Source organism: Geotrypetes seraphini, chromosome 12, assembly GCF_902459505.1.
Source record: "Geotrypetes seraphini chromosome 12, aGeoSer1.1, whole genome shotgun sequence".
Taxonomy (NCBI): domain Eukaryota; kingdom Metazoa; phylum Chordata; class Amphibia; order Gymnophiona; family Dermophiidae; genus Geotrypetes; species Geotrypetes seraphini.
Genome location: NC_047095.1, coordinates 68,896,235 through 68,914,659, shown reverse-complemented (window position 1 = coordinate 68,914,659; position 18,425 = coordinate 68,896,235). Strand labels below are relative to the sequence as shown.

Sequence of the window (18,425 nt, the reverse complement as noted above, 5' to 3'; positions counted from 1 at the left end):
ATCATTTTACTCCTTGATCATCCAACGGTCCCACGAATTCCCTCACAGGTTTTCTGCTTCTGATGTACCTAAAAAAAATTTGTTACTCTGAGTTTTTACTTCTTTGGCAAGTTGTTCTTCATATTCTTGTTTAGCTTTCTTTATCAATGCTTTGCATCTAACTTGCCAGTGCTTATGCCTCTTCCTATTTTCTTCACTGGGATCCTTTTTCCATCCTTTAAAGGATGTTTCTTGGCTGTAATAGCCTCTTTCACTTCACCTTTTAACCACGCTGGCTCTCATTTTCTCGTCTTCCCACCTTTTGTAATACGTGGAATACATCTGGTCTGGGCTTCCACGATGGTATTTTTAAACGATATCTACAATATCTGGTTTACACTTCTGACCTTTGCTACAGACTCTTTTAGCTTCTTTTTAATCATTGTCCTTATTTTATCATAGTTACCCTTGCAAAAATTAAATGCCGCTACATTTCTTTAGCGATGTCACTCCAGTTATCAGCTCCTTATATAAACATTTTTTTAGGAAGTTTCCATGAACTGATTAGTCACCCTGTGTAAACCATATTAAATCTAACTTAATATAACTTGTTCCTTTTGAATGGTAGGTGTGCATGTGCAAAGATAGGACACAAAGGACTAGGAGCAGGTCTTTGGGATTGATTTGTACTTGAGACTGACCCTTCCTCAGGCTTTTTGATCTTTTTGGAAGTTTTTATAGGCCAGTATAAGGCCCTTAAAGATGCAGTGTTTACTGATGGGCAGCCAGTGGGCTGAACGTAGTGCCGGAGAGACAGGGTCACGAAAGCTGAGATTCTTTAGTATGTGGATTGCTGCATTTTGTACCCATTGCAAGCGATTTAGGATTTTTGCTGAGACCATTAAACAGGGTGTAGAAGTAATCTGTACCAGCAACCACTAGCAGACCAATCTGAAGGTACATTAGAGGAGATAGGATTTAGAGAAAGAGAGAGATGTCAGATTGTGGCAGAAGAGAAAAGAAGGAAGACATTCCATCACTGCGGCAGAAGGGAGGGAGGGAGAAATGCTATATAACGGAAAAGAGAGAGGGAGAGGTGTTGGATCCAGGGACAGAAGGGAGGAAAGCAATGATGCTATACAACGGAAGGGAGGCTGGAAGGAGAGATGTTGGACCAATGGAAAGATTGTAGGTGGAAAGAGAGAAGTAGAGTTGCTGGACAGAGGGAGGGAAGGAGGGAGAAATGCTTGTACCTGGAGGGATAAGGGAGTTACAAGGTTGTTACCCCTCTATGCCAGGGGTCCCCAAACTATTGCTTAGAGTTGATGCTGGGGCTTAGAGTTTACATGGGGGCTATAGATAGGAAAAGAGGTGAAATGGGGCCAAAGATGGCAGGAGTCTGGGAACTGATACACAGCTGGAGATGATAGTAGGGGGCTGATCTTGGCAGATGATAGGGGGCTTATACTAGGGCCGGGAAAACAGGAAGTACATTTATGTTTCTCCGGACTTCTCAGAGTTCCTTTTTCTAGTTTAAGGCTCTGTCTTTATTCTGCAGGAGGGATAGAAAGGGGGAGAGGGGATGGGACCTGCTTTTTTGTGGTTATACATTCAAAGTGGTTTACATATAAGCAGGTACTTATTTTGTACCTGGGGCAATAGAGGATTAAATGACTTGCCCAGGGTCACAAGGAGTAGCGCTGGGCTTGATCACTTAACCTCAGGGTGCTGAGGTAGGGTTACCACATTTTTGTCCGTAGAAACCCGGACACAAAGCCCTACCCCGTACCACCGCCAGCCCTGCCTCGTTCCCCACTCCTGCAAAGCCTCGTCTTTGTTTTACGAGCATGTGACATCACGCATGCTCAGAGGCCCTCCAGACACGGCTGGGAAGTCAGAGCTATCCAAACCTTGTCAAACTACTGAGTTTTGGAAAGTCTGTCCAGGCACCCAGACAGTCCTCTAAAAAGAAGACATGTCCGGGTTTTCCTGAACATCTGGTAACCCTATGTTGAAGTAGCAGCTCTACCACTAGGCCACTCCTCAGGATTCAGCTTCTGTTTAGGGTTCTGTGGTGTTCTAGGCCAGTGGCTCCCAACCCGGAGGACCCCCAGGCCAATCGGGTTTTCAGGCTAGCCCTAATGAATATGCATGAGAGATATTTGCATATAATGGAAGTGACAGGCATGCAAATCTGCTCCATCCATATTCATTAGGGCTAACCTGAAAATACGATTGGCCTGGTGGTCCTCCAGGACAGGGTTGGGAGCCACTGTTCTAGGCTGCTGTCTTGTAAAGGTAGGGTTGTTGTTATTTGAGTCCTGGATATTAGTGCTGCTTTATTATAACAGGTTTTCTATTTACTGTAGATCTGGAATGGATGTTTTGAGGGTTGGATTACTTGAGCTCTGAAGGATTCCCCGTCATCTCTGTTATCTTAGGAAAGATGATCTCATAGGGATCCTTCTTAAATTTTCTATCTGGGGCTCATTCAGTCCTAACTACGCCACTGCACTCAGTTATACAAGGGCATCGAACTATAGAGCTGAATGGGAATTGTGGGGATCCCATAGAATCCGCAGGTATGGAAGAAGATTCCTGTGAGGAAAGAAGTTGCTGTGGAATTCCCACAGGAGTGTAGTCAAAATCTCTGGTGACTCCAAATGGAAAATCCAGATCCCCCCTAGACCTGCCCCCAGGCTCGCCTAGTTCCACTCATCCCCGTCCTGCCCCCAATCAAATAATAGCATCTACTCCTGCAGGTATGGGTGGGGATGGAGGAGATTAATTATGGGAATGGATGAGGATTTAATGGATCTTAGTGAATATGAGTTAGCTTATATTAGGGTGGATCAGAGATAGGTGAAATTTCTGTCCCTAATCATCTCTCTTCATGGAACTAGCAAAAAACGTTTTAATTAAGGACTCTACATAATATTAGGTAAAGCAGAGAATGACACAGGGACCATTTACCGTGGTAAACCATGGTCACCACAGTAATGGGGACATTTGCAACTGGTTTACTGAAGGAATGGGGACAAGATCTTTCACCGCCCCATGGAAGTGGTGAAAAGTCTTGCTCCTGTGGTAAAAAAATTGCACCCGTATCAGACTTGACATCTCCTCCCCAGCTCCTCTTGGGCCTATTTTACCTTCAGGAACCAGCCATGCCACAGTGAAGACAGAAGGAACCCAAACCAAAGCCTGAGACCAATATGATTTGAAGAATAAAATTAATAGACAACAAAAGGTAGAAAAAAATAAATTTATTGTATATTTTGTGATTAGAATATTTCAGATTTGAAATATGTATACTATTAGAGCTGGTATTAGAAATAACTGGGGACTGCAAAGCCCAGGCTGTGCTTTTTTAGCTTCCAGCTGGCTTAGGGCTCTCTCTCTGGCCATGGGGCAGTTGCCCTAGTTGCTCTCCCCTAACACTATTCCTGCCATGTGTGACTGATTTTTCTATGTAGCATTCTGTAGTAATTTGGTTTGTTCAGTTTTCACAATAGTGGAGGGGATATTTGTGAAAGGGAGGGGAGATGGGTTTTGTTGATCCTTGCTCTGTATTATTTGTGTTTATAAAATGATAATTGTACAGAATAGTCTCTTTTTATACTTTAATAAAATAAGTTCAGTATAAAATCATAACTATTCAAGGCTTGTGCGGGTGGGATCTGACAGTTTGCAGGGCGGGGATGGGGACCGGGGGACTGAACTTGCAGGAACGGGGACTGAGCTTGCGGCAACGGGAACGGTGATAATTTTTTTTCCCCGTGCCATTCTTTAAGGCAGTGGTTCCCAAACCTGTCCTGGGGGACCCCCAGCCAGTCAGGTTTTCAAGATATCCCTAATGAATATGCATGAGAGAGATTTGCATATAATGGAAGTGACAGGTATGCAAATCTCTCTCATGCATATTCATTAGGGATATCTTGAAAACCTGACTGGCTGGGGGTCCCCCAGGACAGGTTTGGGAACCACTTCTTTAAGGTAAAGAGCTCCTCCTGCTGTAAGTGTTCAGTAACCACAGGTTGAGGTTCTTACCTGCCTGTAAGGAATACAGGCATTTTTACAGTGATTCCCATCCTCTTCCATTTTCCAGTCAGTTATGTGGTTGTAGACACAAGTCAAGTCATCACTGCACGCCTCAAGCCTGGGTAGATATTACATAGGCAAAAGAAAAAAGAAAGCTCTGTTTGTATGCCAGAGCACATGACTGATTCTAGCAAACGTTTTATAATGCTGAAATGTCTGGCTTCCGCTTCATTTACTGTATGAGAAAAGTATCTGTCTTTCCAGGCTCTTCTCGTCCCACTTAGCTCCACCTTATTATTTTCTCTCCTATGTTTATTATTTTATTTTGTTGGATCTCTATTTTGCTTCATTCTCGTTACACTCCACCCCACCTCACCTCACCTAAGAAGGAACAGAAAACAATTTTCCATTGATAGCAGGAAATAGCATTTATGCCAATGAGCCTGGCTATTTGAGGGTAATTTTTACACAGGTAAAAAAGAAACAGCCTTTTCTAAGACTGGCTGCAGCGTGGACTAGAGATGTGCACGGGGATGGGGACATGTTTCCAAGTTTATTCAAAAATTTGATATAATTGCTTGGGAGATGAATCTGTCAAGCAGTTGACAATAGCCAAGAATGATATACTTCAATCAAAATAGAAATGGGAAACACAGTACAGTCTTGAGTATCTGACCTTCACCTTGACCTTGACATCATTGCATCACCTCTTTCCATTTTCCGGTGTAGCACAAAGGGAAGTTTCACACCTGAGACAATTTTTTTTTGACCTGGGACACTGCTTTTACTGCTTTTGTTTATGCATTGTTTGAGAGGTTACCATTGCTTTCTGTATTATCAGACTTTTCACTTATCCAACAGTTTGGTCCCATTTACGTTGGATAATCAAGACTGTACCATACAAGGAAAGAGCAGAATGTCTCAGAGCATTAGGATGGTACAAGGCAATTTTAGAATCAACACAATCTTGACCATAAATCCCAGTCTGGGTGAGCACTGAACATACAACTCATAACCCACAGGCAGCGGGAATCCCATGAGAATTTGCAGGAATCCACAGTGTTGATAACAAAACAGTCATTAGTTCTGCAGGGATGGGATGAGACAGATCCAAGGTGAAGCGGACAGGAAGGCAATAGGGACCAGATTACAACCCCTTGCACACATTGATTCAGAAACTTCAAAACACCAACACCTCAGCTAAAAATATTTTAAATTCAAAGCAAAGTCCATTTTAATAATACAAATCTGGCAGGGATTCAAAATTATTTAACTTGCCAGTAACAGCTCCTGGCTGGTTAAATAGCATTTTAGTGCATGACTGTGGATATTCAGAGGGAGATTAACAGTTATCTCCCACTGAATATCTACAGTTAGCGGCTAGCTGCTAACAGACCTTCCTTAGCAACAGCAGCAGATGAATCCAGAGACTAGTGGGATAGCACACATCTACCAGCAGGTGGAGATAGAGAAACTGATTAACAGGTGGTCCTATTGGCTGGCACTCCTCCTGTATCTTTAGTATGCTCTATCTCCAGCAGGCAGAAGGTCGCTATTCAACTAGCTCCTGAATTCTGGCTGTGCCTGGTCAATTCTATTTCTCCTGTTGAGGTTTCTCTTCAGTGAGACAGGGGTGTCCGGCTGAATGGTGCTGGTTTTAGGGGTTACACTTGAGCCTCCCCAGGTCCCTGTCTCACCCTCCCTCCAATGATAGAAGGTCTGACTTGGTCTCTATATTTTCTTCTTTCCCTTAAAAAAAAAAGGGAGACCATATGCTAGACAGGACTATGCCTTATCAGTGCTGAGCAACCTGCATTTACCGGCAGCTACCGGCACTAGCAAAGCAATTGAAGTGTTTGGACTGAGCGTCATCATGTGTATCTTTTGTAAGGCAGTATTTAAACGGTGGGTTTTTAGGAAATTTAAATTAAGTTTCAAGTCGTTTTTGCTTCTAGGTCACCTAGAGTGGAGCTAGGTTGTTTGTGAGGTAATGAGCTGCAATTACAGTTTCACATATGTTTCTCTCGTTGCTTTGGGGAGCTTTGCGAGTAAAATTAACAAGGTACCCTAGCAATTGGGACTTTCCTGAGGGCAGGAGGCGCACGCTTGTTCTTTGATGGTGGGAGCACCGCACCATTCATTAAGTTTATGCCCGAAGCTGACTTTTGTCAGCGTATGCCGAGCCTGTGAGGGAATATTTGTTAGCAGGGCTCCGGATTACTATTTTAAACTCTGTTGAAGGAGACGGTTCCTTCCCGCTCAAAGGAGGCATGCGCTGGTCTGCAGAGCCGCAGCATTTATGGCGTGCTTTTCCGAGCTACCAGCAGTAATTGCTCAGCTGTTATGGCCGATCTGTTTTTTGACGCAGACACATCGGCGGTGGTACAGAGTTATTTGTAAACACGGCAGTTGAGCTCGGTGAGTTTGTTCAGCTGATTCTTGTATGTGAGTTCCTGCGGCACAGGGTTAATCATTATCAGCCTGACAATGTGTTAAAGGGAGACTTGACTCTGTGCTCGACCACCCAGTTTGGCTTGTCTATGATCTGGGTCGGCAGAAGACACATTGCTGCAGAGTGATGATGGCAGCAGCTAGAGATTACCCGGTACTTTGTAGGGGTTTCTTCTCATCTCTCAGGGTCTCTTTAGGGAGAGGCTTTTCAGGGTTGGATGTTCTCTTTTTTGGGGCCTCTGTGCAGCGCTGCGTGTGCCTGGTAGCACTATAGAAATAATTCCTGGAAGGTGGCCTGATGGCACTTCTCCTCTTACTGAGGGCAGCACTGTTTTTTTCTCTATTTCAGGGCTGCTAGAGCCTCTAGATTTCTTGGCCTATCACGCAGGATTGGCAGCTGCTATTTTCTCATAGCATGTGCTGGACAGCGCAGATGCTTGTCACTCAGGGCAAGCTACTTGTGACCCGGGGGCAAGTCACTTATTCTTAAAAAAAAACCACTTTGAATGTCAAAGCCAATGCAAAGGCAATATCAGCTCCTCTTTATATATTGGTCTCAGTCCACTTGCCTAGGCTAGCTCTTTTAAGCTAAGAGCCACGCCGTAGACAGGTTTCAGGGTGGCAAAGGATAGATGGCACTTAGATCATCCCTGAAGCTCTCTTTTGGGCTGTGAGCCTGTCTTGTACGCATCATGGGCCAAATTGCATTCCCAGTTTGGTCCCTGTCCACTTTACTAATCTAGCTCTATTTCTCACTTCGAGCCACAAAGCTGGCAGGTCTCAGGGTAGCAAAGAATATGTGCTACTTGGAGTCTTCCTTGCAGTTCTCATTTGAGATTGAAGCATTGTCTTATAGACATTAAGAGGCAGATCTTATGCCAAAGGGCGGTGGGTGCAGCTTTAAAGAAAGTTTTTCGAAAACATTGCATGAACCAACATGTTCCTTCTTACATCGAAAGACTGGATTTTTCCCATGAGAGTTACTTTATTCTTACAGAACTCACAACTCTAGTCCAGCCTGTTCCCTGACCTTCTGCGCTTCACTCTGATGGGGTCGTGTTTTTCTCTGACAGCTCTTTAGGCTTTCTCATGGATGGAGGGGACGACACGATGATGTCAGACAAGGGGGCTTTGGACATTATTCAAGATGATTGCAACTTTGAATCCTATTCTCCCATTTCTGGTTCTATCATGGGGTCACCATATATTGAGCTTCCAAACGTTAAGTTACTGCGACACCTCTTTTATGTGTTTTAGTTCTTCCGGGACTAAGGGAAGTTATTCCATTTACTTCATAGATGCCCACAAAGGGGGAATTGGTCAGACCAGGGCTAGATCTCTTACGGGTCAATTAGTTTTCACAAAGTTAGACATTTCCAATGAAAAACTGTGAGATTATTTACATATTCCCTATGGATAACGCATCAGCAGTGTCTTAGCCTGGCTGTTCTCAAGCAGCGCTTTCAGTTTTGGCAGATTCCATTTGGTTTAGCCAAGGTCCAACACATATTCTAAAAGATGTGGGTAGTAGTGGCAGCGTTTTCTTGCAAAGTGGAGATTCAAGTACATTCTTTCTTGCACAACTGGTTGATTCGGATGTCTTCCAGCCAGGTCAATTTAACAGACCCAAACGGGTGATTTCTTTTCTTCATTCTTTGGATGTGAATCTTCAAATTTTTAAAGAGATCTATTAGCCCGTGCCAATAATTGGAATCTCTGGGAGTGTTGTTCATCATGACTGGGGCGACTGGTTGCAGTCTCAAGTTCGCCTTCTTATTCAGTTACCAAGAACAAACGTATGGGGTTATTGTACAGGTTCTAGGATCCATGATGGTGACTCCACTGGGACCTTCGGCTCGCTTTCAGGTGAGAATGCTGCAGCAACCACTTGTCTTTTGGTGATTCCCGGTATCTCAAGGCTCCAACCGTAGTATCAAATAAGCTCCTCAAGCATCACTCTGCATATTTTGGTGGCTCAGCAAGATCAATCTGTTCAAAGTCATGCCTTAGTCTTTGCTGGAATGGCTCATAGTCACCAAGCATGCCAGGCTGTCAGGTTGGGGGGCTCAGTGCCTTCAATCCTTAGCGCAAGGATGCTGGTCTCATGAGGAGACTCGGTGCTCATTCACTCTTCTAGAGCTGTGAACGATCAGGCTAGCGCTTCAGGAGTTTCAGACCTTCTGCTTCACGTCTGAAGGCTTACGTGCTTGCAGTTTCCCCAGTGTAGCCCCGCCCCCTTATGGGTTGATTCTCTGTTTCACAGCTTGTTTTTGCAGGGAAACTTCTCTGCTCTTGGGAAAGGAATAATGGCAATTAGACTGTGGTTTGAGAGCCCTCCCCACTGGGCTACCTGGTGGATGGCTCTCTTGTTTTAACCCTGCTTGTTTTACTCTGTCTAAAACCCTATTCTCTGGCTGCTGAACTGGCTTAGCTTTAGGGATGGAGGGTTTTAGAGCAGGGTTTTTCCACATGACAGGGGCTTCCCTGTCACAATATAGAAGCTGCTTTTGGTGCTTCAGTCATTGTAGGGGCGGTGTTTGCTTCCCACTCAGATTGAGGATTGCTTTGCCACATCCCACTAATCTCTGGATTCATCTGCTGCTGTTGCTAAGGAAGGAAAAATTATGTCCTTACCTGTTAATTTTATTTCCTTTAGATGCAGCAGTTGAATCCAGAGCTCCGCCCTTTCTGGATATTGTCTGTCGGTTTATCTTTTGCGAGTTTCAGAAGTTTTGTTATAGTTGGTTCTTGTATTCTATATGATTATCTTTGAAATTTGTTATGGGAAAGAGGTTTTTTTACATGCTAAGCATATTACTGGTTCTGGATGCTTGGGCAAGGAGCAATACTGAAGATACAGGAGGAGTGCCAGCCAATCAGTTTCTCTATCTCCACCTGCTGTTGGATGTGTGCTATCCCACTAGTCTCTGGATTCATCTGCTGCGTCTAAAGGAAGGAAAATTAACAGGTAAGGACATAATTTTTCCATACCTGGTTAGAGGCGATTTTCAGTGCCTAACTGGATAAGTTTAGTGCTCAAATAGGACTGCATAAATAGTTGTCCTATCTTTAACCAGTAGAAAGTTAACCAGTTAGCACTAAATATCGACACAACTGGTTTAATTTTTAAAAATTAAAAAAAAATCTCAGACATTTAATACAATCGGTTTTAATGCCAGAGGTGAATAGTAAAAGTGCTGCCCACCACTGGCTAAATATCGGGTCCAATCTGTTTTGCATGCATATTTAACAAAATCATGCTTATTGTTTTGTGTTAAAATTTAACAAGTTATAGGACACATTTTATGGTGTCTTTGAATTTACAAGATCTTTTAAATGGAGAAGAATTAACTGGGGATGGTGAGGAGATGATAGCAATATGATGGGGATGTGGTAGAGATGGAAAGGAATTGCCTCTAAGCACCTATCAAAAATGATGAAATTAGATGGAAGCTAGAAGAGAGCGGGCCCCCTCAGACACTGCTCTATTATCCCAATGGTCTGACTGCCCCAGACTAGGAACGGATAGGGATGGGGACCAGATTATGTCCCCGTACACATAGGGTGACCAGATTTTCCAAACAGAAAATCCGCACCCATGGCCCCACCCCCCATGCCCACCCTGTTCCAGCCAGCCACACCCTGTTCTGCCCCCAGGCCCATCCCTGTCCATAACCTCGTCCCATGCCTGCCCCCCTTGACCTGCATGAGCAGTGAGCGACGTCAGACGGCATTCGCACATGCGCTGGTGTGACGTCACTCATTGCTAGAAGCTTTTCAAAACCTGGACAAAGTGCTGGGTTTTGAAACGCAGTCCAGATCCCTGGACATGTCCTCAAAAGAAAGACATGTCAGAGGAAATCCGGATGTCTGGTAACATGTTCTTTTTAATGTGCAGCAGCAGCAAACTATCCCTTCATTATTCTGTTCACAAGTTTCAAGTTTTATTTTGATTTGATAAATCGCTTATTCAAATTACTAAGCGAGTTACAGCGGAATAAAATAAATATACATTTAGACATACTATTTAAAATTAACAATAATGGGTTGGACAGACATGTTTATAATTGATACACAAGGAGTGGAGGGGTAAAGTTACAATTCAAAGCTTTAAAATGAAAACAGAGCCATGGAAAAAAACATTAGGGAGGGAATAGTATAAACCTGGAAGGTCTTTTGAGGATAATTTAAAGATTAAAAGCATCTTTAAAAAGGAAGCTTTTTAAATTATTTTTAAAATGGCTGAGATCCTTTTCCTCTCTAATGTATTGGGGCAAAGTATTCCAAAGTTGGGGGGGGCCATCACCGAAAACATGTCATGTCTTCTAGTTCTTCTGACTTTCAAAGAAGGAACTGCTAAGAGCTTTAGGACAGTAGATCGAAGGGAACGTGGTGTATTATAAGGGTTAAGCATTCTATTGATAAATTGTGGTTCATTGGAAGACAAAGTTTTAAACACACTGCTGCTTGCCGCTTGGCATTAGGGGAGGGCAAACCAAGCAACTGTCCTGTGCCCCTTGTGAGCAGGCATGTCTTCCCACATCTTTCAGTGCCGGTCCGACATCACCCTCATTTTCCCCATCTTGCTGACAAACGGACCACAACAGCAATTCTGAAGCACTGCCTGCAGCTCCCTCCATTTTCTTCTGCCATGGTCCGCCCCCAATTATGCAACTTCCTGTTTCCTCTTGGGCAGACCGCAGCAGAAGGAAAGCGTGGAGGGGGGCCACAGGCAGTGGTTACGGAATCGCTGCTGCGGTCAGTTTGTCAGTGAGGGAAGGTGAGGATGACATCGGACCAGCATTGAAAAAAGAGGACAAGGCCTGCCGGCCTGCGGAAGCCCCCCTGGACCATTGCATTGATTAGCAATTCTATCTACTTTAGTTTCACCATTGTTACAATTACCCATACATAGCTTAAAGAACTTTCAATAAGTAACTCTCAAATCCCCCCCCCCCTTTTTATGAAGCCGCATTAGGCTTTTTTGTTGTTGGCCGCGGTGGTATTAGCTCCGCCACGCATAGAATTCCTATGAGCGTCAGAGCTGATAAATACAGCTGTTAATTTTTTGTTAAAATTTCAATTATAATGTGCCGTGAAAAACATTAGCTCCATTTACTTCCTCTTTTACAAAGCCGTGCTAGCAGCTGTTGCGTGGCAACAGCCCCAAAGCCCTTTAAATCTCTAAGGGCTTTGGGGCCATTAACGCAGCTTCGTAAAAGAGGCCCTTAGGGTTTCGGAGCTAATAAAGTTTGAAAGACACCGATATAGAACATAGACCATGTGACTTGGCTTGAACACGTGAACTCTCCAGAAAGATAGGATGACTCCTGTAAAACATACATGAGAGACCTCACAAATTACCAATGGAAGTCTCTCCTTTCTACGGAAAGCCTTTCCCGTGATAATAATCGCTCAAGTTTTCAGGCTTTTCCTGACGAATCTGTTTGAGATCTATTAGCATGTGCTGCCTCCATTGTACGCAAATAGGTCTCATGCGTATTTGTTGAGGAAATCTGGAAAACCTGACTGGGTTGTGGCTCTCAAGAACTGCCCACCCCTGTAACAGATGACACTACACTGCAGAGATAGTTTGGATTATAGGAACAAAATAAGTCAAGCTTAAACCTACCAATTGTCACAGAAGCTCTGGCACAATGGCACATTCAGGATAGAATTACTGGAATTGGGGTGTGTCCAGTGTGATGCATGGGGGGAGCACCCGTAGAAGCATTCAATCTGTTTCTGGTAGGTTTCACACCTAGAATAAAATATTGGTTGAATATCATATCAATAAAGATAACTTAATGTCTTTGTTGCATCTCATCTCTTTCCTATGTCATGCAGCTCTGCTTCACCTCTGTGTTGCATCCAGTGTAATGGCAGGATTCAGGGCACTGGATGGACACAATCCGCCTGACATTCAAAGCAGTTTAAATGGCCCAGAGAGGCCACTGGCTGTATAAAATGTACTTATTTATTGACAAAATTTATATTCCACACTATCTCTAGCATTCAAGGCAGATCCCAGTATAACATACATAAATCCCAATATAACACAACTCAAAATCCACATCATTACACCTAATTAAAATCATGATCTGAGCTGTCCAATGTTAAACTTCCTGCCCTCCATATTCAACTCGGTCAATATGCTTGCTGAAATAGAGATTTCAGTGCTACTTTATACTCTTCATGTCCCGCAGTGTGAGGACCTTTAAAGGCAATGCATTTCAATATATCGGGCCTGCTACATAGAATATTGATGCCCTATATTCTTCATGATAGATTGACTTATAGGATGATACATCCAATAGGGTTGCTGTTGAGGAGCTAGCAGGTGAGAATATAAGAATTGCTGCTGCTGGGTCAGACCAGTGGTCCATTGTGCCCAGCAGTCTGCTCAGGCGGCGGCCCTCAGGTCAAAGAACAGTGCTCTAAATGAGTCCAGCCTCACCTGCGTACGTTCCAGTTTAGCAGGAACTTGTCCAACTTTGTCTTGAATCCCTGGAGGGTGTTTTCCCCAATAACAGCCTCCGGAAGAGCGTTCCAGTTTTCTACCACTCTCTGGGTGAAGAACTTCCTTACGTTTGTACGGAATCTATCCCCTTTTAACTTTAGAGAGTGCCCTCTCGTTCTCCCTACCTTGGAGAGGGTGGATAATCTGTCTTTATCTGCTAAGTCTATTCCCTTCAGTATTTTGAATGTTGAATGTTGATATAAGTGGCGAAAGGTCACAATCAAAGGTGATGTTGGATTTGTTATGACCTTAAACACCAGCATTACGATCTTATACAATATTCTGTGTTCTGTGGAGTCAATGCAACATTTGTAATATAGGAGGAATGTGCCTAGTCAATCCTTCTATCACCCAGGCTACCGCAATCTGTGCCACTGAATATTTGTGGTTAGTGAAACCAGCTAATTTGTGAACATTTCAGGGGTGGAGTTGACACTTATGTAGTTTCCTAAAGTTGCGATATGTGGCTGGTTGATGCAAATGTTGTGGAAGGCTGTTCCAGATTCTGGGGCCTTGCAAGGTGAAAGTGGATCCATGTAACTTCTTTCGGCGTATGCATGAGGGTGAGGGGAAGGCTAGCTTAAATCGTTGCGTTAATTTGGAGCTGAAGCTCTTAAGCGCAAAAGATAACTACATAAATTGGGCTGCATAAATGGCAATCCTAATCTGCAATTTCTGGGTCACTCTCTTCCTAACGAGGTTCAAGGCGACTTACAATTCAAGAGAAGTACAATGTGATGTCAAATGATATTTCTATTTAAGGCAGGTCTTTTCTCTTTTAATGGAACACTTCTATGCTATGGCGGTATATCAAATCTTAATAAACATAATATAGTCAGCTATTACAAGGACTAGAGAAGATAGTAGATAGAGCTATTAGTGTTATGGAAAATGGGGGTCAGCTTTCTGAGAACAAAGGAGGACCATGTGATAAGTGGTTCAGTAGTGTGGATGTGGCTAAGGGTTGAAAATTGCATAGGTTTTAGCTAGCAACAAACAACTGTGCATTCAATGTTGATACTTGGACATTGTCTGGCATTTAATATCCAGGAATCCAGCCAGCGGCAGGTATAAAAACACTAATCGCCACTGGCTAAATAACGGCTGGAATGCTTTTAGGAGTCAGTCCTTTCCACGTCTTTAGTATATTTGCCTTTATTCACACTGCACTGAATTGGCTGGTCTCGAACTACAGCAGTCCCTTTGATTTTTCACTACTTCATCTTTGTGGATTCATTCTTTGCTATGGGTTATTTATCATTTTCTTTTTTTGTGGCAGTGGACATAAAATACAGATAAAATGTAAAGTTCTTTTACAAATTTCCTTTGTTTTCAGCTTCTGCTTTTCTCATCTGTTTCCTCCAAGTTCTCTCCTCTGTATCATTGCTTGACCTGACCTTCCAAACAATTATCTTAGCTAATTGGAGAATACCGTATATAACACAGAGCTCTTAGTCAAAGGTTAGGGGGAAAAAAGCAGTTAAAAATATATAACTGATAACCTAATTATTGTACTAATTTCAATGCTTGTCTTGACTGGCTTGGGGGAACTTATGCTTCCTTCTGCAGATCAAACCAAAATCAGCAGGTCAAGGTAAAAGAATATACAAATGATTTACAGATTACATTAAAAAAAGGGCTTTATCCACTCTGGTTCAGACTGTAACACTGCCCATGAACTCAGAATCTCTGCTCTCTTCTGGCTACCATATGACACACTCATCTGCTTTGATGGATGAGTGCAAAATAAATAAACTCCAGTGATGATAAGGATGAGGGGGTGGGAGTGGGAGGGATCAACACGCTAGCAGAGTGGTGAGGAGATAGCGCTCTGTTATAAAGTCCATTTATGCTTCATTCTGTGTTTCCCTTTGAGTATTCTGAGAGTTGATATGGTGATATGGTCAATTCCCTCCTCCACCACCACCACCACCACCACCACCGTGGAGCTCTTCACTCACTGCTCTTTGTGATGTGTTTGTCCCTGAATTTAGCAGATCAGCTTTATAATTTAGACTTCTAGTTTAGGATCCTTCAGTTTCTGTTGAAAGTTCACCTAAATTTAAAGTGCCCACCATTTTATTTGTATTTATTTAGAGTCTATATACTATCTATCCCATGTTGTAGGCAGTTCACCACCATATCCATCATAATATTATTGTTACTACTACTGTTTATCATTTCTATAGCATTGAAAGGCCTACGCAGCACTGTACAAATTAAAACTTACCTTGTCAATATATATACAGTAAAACCTTGGTTTGCGAGCATAATTCGTTCTGGAAGCATGTTTGCAATCCAAAGCACTTGTATAACAAAGCAAATTTCCCTATAGGAAATAATGGAAACTCAGACGATTTCTTCCAAAACCCAAAAACTTTAATACAAAATATTATACGTACTTGTATTGCAAGACCTCGCTCGTTTAGAACCGTCACTACACTCCCTCAGCGTCAGAGAGAGAAGAACCATCGGCTCAGTTGTGATGTGTGTATACTGTATGTATTTGTATTGCAAGACATTGCTTGTATGTCAAATTAAAATTTAATAAAATGTTTTGCTTGGCTTGCAAACCAAGTTACTTGCAATGCAAGGTTTTACTGTACATCCTTCTGGCTCCTCTTAACTTCCACCTCAGCAGGATAACAATTGATTTTATTTGTCATATTAAAAAGGCTTTTAAAGATTTACAAAACTGGAAAGAATTCTATACATTTCACAGCGTAAGGAAGCCTATTCCACAACTGGGCCCCTTCCACATAAAATTTTTGGATCCTAAGGTTAGGCCTGCTGTTAAATTTCCTGAATTCACCAAATCTAAGAACTCTGTTAGACACAAAATAGGAGGGGACCTTCAATAAACAGCTCCCCCCTCCCCCTTAAAGGACTAAAGCTGAGAATCAGTGGCAACTGTAACACAGGAGATTTTACATCTGCTTCAGGGGTAAATCAGTGGTTCCCAATCCTGTTCTGGAGGACCACCAGGCCAGTCGGGTTTTCAGGATAGCCAGGGTAGGATTAATTCATCGAGGGCCCCTAGGCACTCAAGTCCACTGGGCCCCCTCTGCCCCGCCCCCATTTATTTACCCATTTTCTTTTATTTCGACTTTATTTTAAAATTCAAAGCAAACAACAAAGATTATCATACCAGTGCCACCTCCAAACATCTCTGAACAAATCCCCCCTTCCTTCCTAGAGGAAGAGATCTTTAATCCAGCCGTGGTTCTGCCACCCTTCAAACATTCAAAATGCAGTACTTCACCTACACAATGCAAGTACACATGCATGATCACACACACAGTAGTGTACAATATGTGCATAGAACCACTGTCCATGTCTCCCCAATCCTTAGGGTTTCCAACTCCAGCACATGTGATGAAGGGACACGGGGGCATTGACTCTATATGTCTCTGCAGGGCATGCACAGGATCAGTGGCATACAAAGAGGGGAGCGGGGGGAGGGGGGGAGGCAGTCCGTCCCGGGTGCAGCCTTAGGGGGGTGCACAGCCGGACAGGTCCGGAAAATTCCTGGGCTGCGACGGCACTCAGCGGCATCAGCGCCCCCCCCCCCCTCTGCGACACTCAGCAGCATCGCCAACCCCCCTACCCCGCGACAGCACTCAAGTTCGGCCTCCTTCTCCCGGCATCGGCAGAACTTCAGATCAGCAATAGGTGCTCAGTCAAAAGCTTCCCCTGACTCAGCTTCCTGTTTCCGCCCAGGCAGTTCAGTCAGGGGAAGCTTTTGACTGAGCACCTGTTGCCGATCTGAAGTTTTGCTGATACCGGGAGAAGGAGGCCGAACTTCAGTGCTGTCGCAGGGCACGGGAGGCACCGATGCGGCTGAGTGCTGTCGCGGAGGGGGGGGGCACCGATGCCACTGAGTGCCGTCAGGGGGGGGGGGGGCTTTCCGATCTTGTTGCCAAAATCGGAAAGGTGAGGGAGAAAGATGGGCCTGTGGTGGATGGAGAGATTGAGAGAAGGGGACATATGATGGAAGTGGGGGAAAGAGAGAGAAGGGGCAGATAATGGAAGTGGAGAGAAGGGGGAGAGAGAAGAGGGCAGATGATGGAAGTGGTGGAAAGAGAGAGAAAGGGCAGATGATGGAAGTGGGGAGAAAGGGCAGATGAAGGAAGTGGTCCTTACAGAATTTAGTGGAAATCTCCATCACCAGTCTCCAGATAAGAGGCTGGAGAAGTACAGAAATAAACTAAACTAAAGCTTAACTTTGTATACCGAGTAATCATTCTCAGAAGGCTCGACACGGTTTACAGCAATTAAATAAACAGGGAATGATTTACAAATGATAAATAGAAAATAATAGCAAAATTTCAAAAGAATTAATTTTCAAAATGTTTGGCAAATAGAGTAGTTTTTAAAGATTTACAGAAAAATTGAAATGAACTAGAACTTCTTAAAAAAAAAAAAGGGGAAATCATTCCAGAGTGGAGAGAATTTAAAGACCAAAGATTGACTGAAGTTCTTGACTCCTTTAATCCCTTTTTTAGAAGGAAGGGAGAGTTTAAATTGTTGGCTACCTCTTGCAAAGGAGAATCGGTAAACATTCCAAAATAAAGGAATAAGAGGATTAAAGATACCATGTAGAATTTTAAAAGAAATACAAGCGCATTTCAATTGAATTCTAAAATAAACCGGGAGCCAATGAAGACTCTGAAGCAGAGGGGTCACATGGTCAAATTTATGTTTTCCAAAGATCAGCTTCGCAGTAGTATTCTGAATTAATTGTAATCTATGAAGACAAATTTTTGGAATGCCAAGGTAGATAGCGTTACAGTAATCAAGACGAGATAATATAATTGATTGAACTAAGATAGAAAAATGACAGTGATGAAAAAGATGTCTAACCTTCCTCAGCATTCGCAAACTAATGAAGCTCAGTTATGTGGCCAGACAAAGCAGGTTTCCATCAATAAATCAGGAGCAATACACAATGAGCCTACAAAAACAGCAAGGGATCAGGCACCTTTTGGGGCTGGTGGAACAGCTTTGGAAACGGTAGACAAACAAAGATTGGTAAAAGAAGAGTAGTACACCTGGAAACTCACATGTGAACAGAGGATCCTGAGATGGAATTGCCTCGGGTGACATGCCTCTGTGCTTCTACCCCATCCATGCAGGGGAGGCAATGGACGGGGAGTGATTTTTGCATCCCTGTCTTTCTTGGGCCCTGTACACAGGCCTCAGGAAGGCCCTGATTGTGAGACCTATCAAAGGGCAAGGCAGGATGGGAGTTTTTAGAATATCCACCTATGGCAATATGCTTCGGAGGACAGGAGCATAACACCAGCCCAGCTTGCAAATGTTGCAGTAAGTAGAGAAGCCCTTTAAAAGCCAGTCTCACTGCCACTGGTGGACCTTTCAGCATCCCGTCACACATGCTTAAGGCCTGTTTTGTCCAACCCTTTCGGGGTGGGGG

At 43.5% G+C, this 18,425-nt stretch overlaps 1 protein-coding gene across 4 annotated transcripts in view; it reads right to left on the bottom strand.

Annotated features, from left to right (window-relative positions):
- The window catches only part of LOC117346830 (riboflavin-binding protein-like), a 46,549-nt gene that overhangs the window by 12,199 nt on the left and 15,925 nt on the right, over window positions 1-18,425 (bottom strand). For all 4 annotated transcript variants that reach the window (XM_033916972.1, XM_033916973.1, XM_033916974.1 and 1 more), the window contains exons 4-5: window positions 12,104-12,232; window positions 4,030-4,138 (exon numbers count right to left, since the gene is read on the bottom strand). In XM_033916972.1, coding sequence (XP_033772863.1) covers window positions 4,030-4,138; window positions 12,104-12,232 — 238 coding nt within the window. The remainder of the gene's footprint in view (window positions 1-4,029; window positions 4,139-12,103; window positions 12,233-18,425) is intronic.